General features: G+C 35.2%; 2 protein-coding genes across 3 annotated transcripts; one reads left to right on the forward strand and one right to left on the reverse strand.

The window, feature by feature from the left end:
- Window positions 1-230: 230 nt before the first annotated feature.
- LOC105630597 (S-adenosyl-L-methionine-dependent methyltransferases superfamily protein) lies at window positions 231-3,964 on the forward strand. Its single transcript, XM_012212460.3, has 8 exons — window positions 231-474; window positions 571-674; window positions 768-905; window positions 1,732-1,813; window positions 2,433-2,626; window positions 2,801-2,912; window positions 3,122-3,229; window positions 3,587-3,964. The coding sequence occupies exons 1-8, from the start codon at window positions 301-303 to the stop codon at window positions 3,725-3,727; spliced, it is 1,053 nt and encodes a 350-aa protein (XP_012067850.1). The 5' UTR covers window positions 231-300; the 3' UTR covers window positions 3,728-3,964.
- A 316-nt stretch (window positions 3,965-4,280) lies between these two features.
- On the reverse strand, window positions 4,281-7,174 carry UNE2 (Major facilitator superfamily protein). Of its 2 annotated transcripts, XM_089726057.1 has the most exons (4): window positions 6,658-7,174; window positions 5,588-5,909; window positions 5,158-5,470; window positions 4,281-5,058 (listed from the first exon to the last, which is right to left on the reverse strand). In XM_089726057.1, exons 1-4 carry the CDS (start codon window positions 6,943-6,945, stop codon window positions 4,527-4,529), a joined length of 1,455 nt encoding a protein of 484 aa, XP_089582183.1. In that variant the 5' UTR covers window positions 6,946-7,174; the 3' UTR covers window positions 4,281-4,526. The 2 variants fall into 2 exon arrangements, with proteins under 2 accessions (XP_089582183.1, XP_012067851.1); XM_012212461.4 differs by having other exon boundaries at window positions 5,158-5,909; window positions 6,658-7,173.
- Window positions 7,175-8,004: the final 830 nt, after the last annotated feature.

The raw sequence follows: 8,004 nt of genomic DNA on the forward strand, positions 1-8,004 counted from the left end.
TTTTATTTAAAAATAATATTAATATTGATATACGAGAATATTAAAAATATATAGGTAATTTTTATTATTTAAATAATAGAATTAGTTATTGAAAATTAAAATAAATCTAGACTAAAATTTTATTAAATAAGAGGGCAATGTTGTCACTCACAATATCAATGCTTTTCTTTTCTTCTAATTTTCAGGCAAATAATAGGACACGTTAGCCGTTTCTTTCTTTTCTATATATTGCAAGTATTTTAAACAACTTCACTCAAAAACTAATCGAGCTCTCTCTGATCAGAGAGAAAAAAAGAATCTATGGCTACAGCAATTTCGACTGCTCTCTCGTCGTCGGTGTTTATCGGGAGTCAACTATGCAACTCGAGGCGCTGTTTGTTAAACTGGTGCCATACGCCGCTCTTCAAACACCGCAATTTCGCGGCAAAAATTCGCGCTTCTTCTGCTACAGCCTTCGTCGAAACCAAGCCAGCGGTTTGCTTTTCTATTCACTTATCGTTTTGGTTGGTTGATTGCAGTTCTAGTCAATTTTTGCAAAATTAATGGCAAAGCGACTTTGTTTTTGATTAGGATCCTGTTGTGGTAGAAAAAGAGGCGAATACTGGCAAGAACATTTTAGCCTGTCCCATATGTTACGAGCCTTTATCTTTGATAGGTGATAGCGTCTTGTCTGTGTAAGTTACTTCACTGGAAATGTTATTTCCTTAATAAATGAATATGATTTTGTTTGGATTCTGTGGTTTAATAATGTTTGAATTTTGTTGCAGAGATACTGCCGGGTCTATTTTGCAATGCGGGTGTTGTAAGAAGAGTTACTCTGGCAAGGAAACACACATTGAATTGACTGTGGCGAGTGGGCTTAGAACATATGATGATACTAAGCCCTTGGCTACTGAATTTTTCAGGTGTGGAAATACGATCCTTATTATATTTTATTCCTTTTTTTTTATAAGGTAATGTTCGAATACATTTGCATTGGGATTTAGATGGGAATAGATTCATAAATTGGAATTGGTATCTGGATTTCAGCAATTCAGCAATTACAGACTTTATAGTGGCTTCTAGTAGCCTTATAGTGGGCAAGTCATATTTTATACTCCTACTTCTACTCCTACATCTCCTCTTGTTTCCTCTTGTTTCAGATCAGCAATTCATGGAATTAATAGCTTCTGTCTTTGCAAACTGTTTCTAACTTTACAGGTGTAAGAAAAGGGTGAACTTGTTTATTAATTTGATATCTGAACTCCATGTAAAGCAGCCCAATGGGGAGATCGTAACTGTCATTTTAAGGCAGTTGGCACCTACTGTGTCACTAATTATACATGTAGTTAATCAATTTGAACTACACAAGCAACTAGAAGAAATTTTAATTGCTGCTATAAACTAGTTTCTTTGGGTAAAGTATAGGTACTTATTTTTGTGATTGATACATCTTCCCAATAGTCTCGTGTGACAACCTTGTTTGTTTTGGATTTTGCAACATAGATACAGCTTTTAATTGTACATGAATAGTGTAATTTCCCTTAGCTTTTATTATGTGGATAAAACACTGACTTGTACTGTCTACTCGTGTTGGTGTTATGATGCAAGGATATAACCTTTTGGTTTCTTTAGGCCACTGCTAATGCATTTGGTGCTATGGTGCCCAATCAGTATGAAACTATCAAGTACCACATTGGAGTTTTGTTTTACATCTAACTTTTCATGTAATTTAATAATTTCTTGAATCAGGACTCCATTGATATCATTTCTCTATGAAAGAGGTTGGCGTCAAAGTTTCATATGGGGTGGTTTCCCAGGCCCTGAGAAAGAGGTAATAGAACAGTTTCTGTGTTGAAACTTTTGTCAGCAAATTTTTTTTTCGTTTGCAGAGTTCGCTCAATGGCTATCTTCTACGCCTCTGCTCCACCCCACAAGCCCATGTTTGGGTTTGCATACTCACACATATCACACAGTGTAAAACATAAATTGGTGTACTGCTAATTATTAAGAGGTTGAAGTTGTAGGTTGATGAATGAATATCAATTTTTGCAGTTCATTATATTAAATTATGATATATTCACTTGAATTGTCTCTGAAAACTATATTCCATCTCATTTTTTTCATATTTGAAGGTTTTGATTTTAAGAAAAACATCATAATGCATAATGAAGCGCTCATCACTCATCTTAAGTTTCATTTTGTGGTCTGGTAAAAGGGCCTAGTTAATGTCGGAGCACATAAAAGCAAACAAACTCCTTTTGATTTTTATTGTTGCCTAATACAAAATTATCCTGTTTGAAATGCTAACATATGCAAGATCTGTCTTTCGCAATAATTTGTGTCATTCAATAAATAGGAGCCATGTTAAACAGATTTTGCTAATGCATGTCCTTAAATTTATCTATTTCCTTCTGTGGTAAAGCCACTAAAATAGCAATTTTGAACTGCAGTTTGATTTGATAAAAAATTACCTGAAGCCAGTTTTAGGCAAAAATATCATTGATGCTAGTTGCGGTAGTGGGTTATTTTCAAGACTTTTTGCCAAGAGTGGATTGTTTTCTCTTGTTGTTGCACTGGATTACTCAGAAAACATGCTACGGCAATGCTATGAATTTATCAAGCAGGAGGAGAACTTTCCCAAAGAGTATGAATCATATCTTTTAATTTAAACATCACTTTATTTATTGGATGATATGAACCCATTTCAATTGGTTGGAACTTCTAAATATACTAGGTATTGTATCTGCAGGAATATCTTTTTGGTTTCTTTAATTTTATGATATAAGACTTCACCTCTGACCGAGTTTTATTCCTTTAGGAACTTAATATTGGTCAGAGCTGATATCTCTAGACTTCCTTTTCGTTCTGGTTCTGTCGATGCTGTCCATGCTGGTGCTGCTATACATTGCTGGCCTTCACCATCAGTGGCTGTAAGCTTTTCTTTACTCTGGCATTTTACACCAGTTGTTCTGCTTAGTTGAAATTCCCTCATTAGCAGTATGCAACTAGGCACTTGTGCCATTTCTTTGAGAAGCATGTTAGGTTCTTTCCTGCCTTATTGGTCAGTGTGCTTTCAATGATTCCAATCCCTTATTTCTGCCAGTGTAGGATTCTTGATTTTTTAACTATGGTTTTATAGGTAGCTGAAATAAGCCGAGTTCTGAGACCTGGAGGTGTTCTTGTTGCTAGCACCTATATACTTGATGGGCCTTTCAATTTTGTCCCACTTTTGGGTCCACTGCGCCAGGTACATGTATATTTCTTTTGTTTTGAAACTTTAATGGCTGTACTTCAAAGACTTCTATTTAAAATTATTGTTTGGAAAATATGGTCTGGAAAACAACACAGTTTTAGTTAATGGGATAGAACTAGAAGCAGATCAATTCTTTCCTCTCATTATATTTTCTATTCACCATTTCGCTTGCTAATCCCTCTGGTTTGCATGAGTAGTCTCATGATAGGAACTTATGGACTTAATTTTAATTTTCCTTTTTCACTATTAAGCAGACTTCATTTCAATATGATATTCCCCAAGGTTTTCAAGTTTATTCAATAAACCTTGCTTGAAAGTATTAGACTCTAACCATCACGCATTACATTGTAGAATATTGCACAAGTATCAGGCAGTCAAATCTTCCTTCGTGAGCGTGAACTAGAAGATATATGCAGAGCCTGTGGGCTTGTTGGATTTACAGCTACAAGGAATAGGCAATTTGTGATGTTTTCTGCTAGAAAACCTGGCTAAGCATTCAATTCCTTGGTGTTCTTCGTCCCATCTCAATAAATTGGTCTAGTGAGCCATATTTACATCTGATAATGTTTTGTGCAGTTTGTATCTCTTGTATAATGTTTGATGTTTAGTTTGTACAGAGAGAAGAGTGTGCATCATGTAACTATGAAATTAAACCTTTTTATGAGCTGCTATGAAAAAAGGAGAGAAATGGGCCAGAAGTTGCACCTTATGCTATTTTGGCTTCTGTAATCCAGGTTTTTGAGAATTCAATTTGGGTTTCTATTAAAGGACGAAGGGGTTTGATGTGAAAGAAAGCATAAGAAAAATAGCAATGAGGCCAAACTTTTATAGCAGATGGAAGATCTAAAAGCATTCAATAAAGGAAATTATTTAATTAGGAGGAACAAAGCAAGAAAAATAGAGGCTTGAAAACACATAGAAGGACTTGGCTTGAAATAATCATGTTTATAGGTATACTTTCTTGTTAAGGGGCTGATGAAACGTGTTAATGAAAAAAAAAAAAAAATATAAAAATGCAAATTTGTAAAGAAAAAAAGAAAACCTATAAATCCAACACAGCAAGCTTAAACCTTTCAATCTTTCTCATTCTTCACACTCCTACCTAATCCTCAAAAGAACTTCCCAGCAATGACCGACCAAGAAACTTGAAGTTTATCTCACGACTAAAAACTCAAAATGAAGAGCCATTGTAGTTAAAACTCACTTCAGCTTCTTTCAACATTCTCCAAAAGGGACGAAGGATATTAATTAATTTCTTACGATCACCATCATTATCAAACTCAAAATTCTGCTATTTACCTAAGTTAGAAAATGTCAACTGCCGATAAAGCATCATCTTCTCATCATCATCGTCGAGATCAACAACATTCTCCCCTTCATACTCCATTTCAATAACACTTCTGTTCTTAACATATAGTTCTCCAGCTTCTAGTAACTGAACTTGACTGTATTCTATACTTGTCGTTGATTCATCATCTAGCATCAACTGTTGCATTTCTGACTCTATCAATGCTTGCATCTGTGCTCGCTCTCTGTCTCTTGGATAAGTACCATATAGGAATGAGTAGATGAAACAACACAAGGCCATTGGAACTCCTATTGCTGTATACAAAGCTTTGGCTAATGAAGCAGCATTTTTTCTATCTGTAGCTATCTCTTCAGATTCAGTGGATCCATTAGGAAGGGGTTTATAACCATATACATGCTGAGCAAGTATTCCTACTAATGGGGGAGCGAATGATGACAGTATGGACTCGAAAGACCGATCCAATGCATACACACTTGTCCGGGATTTCTCCGGAACAATTTCTGCAAAAATTGGACTGCAAAGACAACAATAATTGTCATCACCAAGAATTTTTGTTTAATATTTGATAAGAAAAGAAGAAAAAAAAATGGAACGCAAGTTTGAGATACTTTACTTGTTTGTAGCTGGAGCATTCCAAGTGATGCATAACCCCATGATAACCAAGACAAGTCCGTGCATAAATGCTGTTGATGGATCATCAGGTAAACCCAGCAGAAGCAATGCTGCTAAAGGAATAGCTGACGCAGAGCTTATTTGTGCCAGAATTATTCTGCCAGAATTTGGGAGACGCGTCGAAAGTATATCCCCCATTTTTCCACCAAACAAGCCACCCAATGAACCAGCAATGACAAACAATGATACGAGAAACGCAGTTTTCTGATGGGAGAAACCAACAAGCTCTAACCACATTGCTGAAAATGTCATAGCTGACCAAGGGAATGAACCAGTAATGCCCTGAGCAACAATTATTTGAAAGGATGGAATTTTTATGACGGATTTGGCTTCTTGAACCAGATCCTTCACTTCTGACAAAAAAGACTTACTTGAATCTTGATTTCTAGCTTTCATACTATCATCTGAAAAGTGTGGATCATTGGCAAATAGGTAGACTAGTAAGCCTACTGTGACACTAATAATTCCAACAAGATGAAATGAAAGCCTCCATCCAGGGATTCCCATAAATGTAATTGGAGCTATCAATACTGAACAAAGTCCCCCAATAATTGAACCAAGATTGGCTGTTAGTTGTAGCCATCCAAAAGCTGTGCCGCGGTTGCTATCATCAGTTGAATCAGCAACAAGGGATTGGATTGCAGGTGCAACTATTGCAAGTCCAATGCCATTCAAAGCTCTGGATACAGCTACCTGTTCGATAAAAGCTGATTGACTTGAAATCAATAAAATCAGCCTGGTATGCTAAGGATTATGCACTTAGATTGTATTTTCTTGAACGTCTAATGATTTCTTGTCAAAAAGTGTTACATAAAAGTCTCATATATATTGCAGCAATTATTTCAAATTTACATGAACAATCTATTAGAATTAACCAGACAATTCTTTGAACAATCTATTAGAATTAACCAGACAATTCTTTGATTTTCAAATTTCAAGCAACCAGAAATTTTATTACTCCTGATACTGATCTTTAAAATTCCATGTGAGCAATTTCGACTTCCCCCAAAAGCCTTTCCTTTGAGCCCAACATACAATTTACACCATGCAGCCAAGTTTTTGTCATATGGATCTCAGTCACCAATAAAGAAAGAATATTCTCATCTTATTCTATTCCTATGTACCATTTATGACAGCTAATTATTAATTTACATAAAAATTTCCAGCATTCAACTCTAAAATCAGCAATCTTATCCCAATTACAATACAAGAATCAACATTAACAATGATCCAATCTTTGATCATAAGTTCATAATCCGATTCAACGAATTCGAAGAATTTGACTTGGTCAACTTGACTCTCTAATTTATGTAAGCCAGACAATGAAAAAACACAAGATTACAATCAAAACGCCTCAATGTTCAATTTCCTCAATTTTCCTCCATTTTACCAGCAACCAAACACACAGACACGCAAAATAAAAAGGTTATGTGCAAATTACCTGAAAGAAAGTGGAGGAGAAGGCAACGAGGAAAGTAGCAGCAGACCAGAGAAGAGCACCAAGAGCTATAACATGGGCTCGGTTATGCCTAACAGCCAAATAAGCAGCTATAGGATAACAAGAGGACTGTACTATAGACCTAAACAAAGTTAAAGAACCAAGTCCAGTAGGATCTGTGTGCAAAGCAGCACCTACTTCTTTATACACTCCTGGAAGCAAAGATTCGTCTGCTCTCTCCATAATCCCAGCTAGATTCACCAAAACCAATGTCAACGTCTCTCTCTTCATTTCTTTTTTCTTCCCCCCTCTTGATTCTTTTCTTCTCCGTCTCAAGTCTCCGCTTTGTCTTGCTTTCGTTGTAAGAACGTAGTAATATGAATATGGTATAAAAGGTCATATTATGTATATGGAATGGATGGAAGATTGAACTTGTAGTTGACGACTGGGCTTGTTTCAGGGGATGGGTTTAGCTAATTAGGTGACTATCTTAGGCTACGTGTAAAATGGAAAAGGGATGGTGGGCTTTTCTTTCACCAGGAAGGCTTGAGTTTGCTCTTTCTTGATTTTAAACTACCCAAAATAAGCCTCTCTCAATAAAAAAAAAAAAAAAAAGATTTATCTTATTTATTTTTCTGAATAGAATGAAAACTGATTATTTTTTTATTTGTAGAGGCTGAAGATGATAAGAACATATGTACGCTTTGAATATTATTGTATGGCTTTTCTTTTGTCTAACATGATGTATTGATATATGTCATCTTTTATTGATATGTCAAAATTTGTATTAGAAGAATTGGCATTTACCTATTTGCCTATTTATGTAGGATAAATAATTCACAGTTGTGATTTTGGCAGAGATAAAGCCTCTTGAGCCCATATAAATGGGCCGAAAGGCCAGCCTCTGCTCATGTATCACTTGCTCCAGATTTTTAGTTAATCAACTCGCATGGAATGAAAGACAGGTACTTGTTTTTCAAATTGCACTCATTATATTTTTGTACAACACAGAGACCCACTCGGCTAACTGGACCCGCTCTCGCTACATGTACAATTTCTTAGAGCATAGATTATGCCGACGTGTTTTAATAAATAAAAATTATAGATAATGATATGGCTGAATCTATATTTATATATATTAAATTTTAAATATGGTTGTCCAATGTATAAAGAATAAATCAATTTCAGCTCAAGAATAAATTCGAGCATAAATAATAGAGAAGACATAAAAGAAAATAAAAAATAAGAAAAAAGGGATCAAAAAGCTGAATCACATTATTTAACAAATCTCCTAAAAATAAAGAGTGTGATAGATAATATATATTTTTTTTAAACGTCAGACTCACAGAT

The sequence above is a fragment of the Jatropha curcas genome, chromosome 9 (genome assembly GCF_041381405.1).
Source record: "Jatropha curcas cultivar XTBG-Jc1 chromosome 9, XTBG_Jcur_1.0, whole genome shotgun sequence".
In the NCBI taxonomy this organism is placed as follows: Eukaryota; Viridiplantae; Streptophyta; class Magnoliopsida; order Malpighiales; family Euphorbiaceae; genus Jatropha; species Jatropha curcas.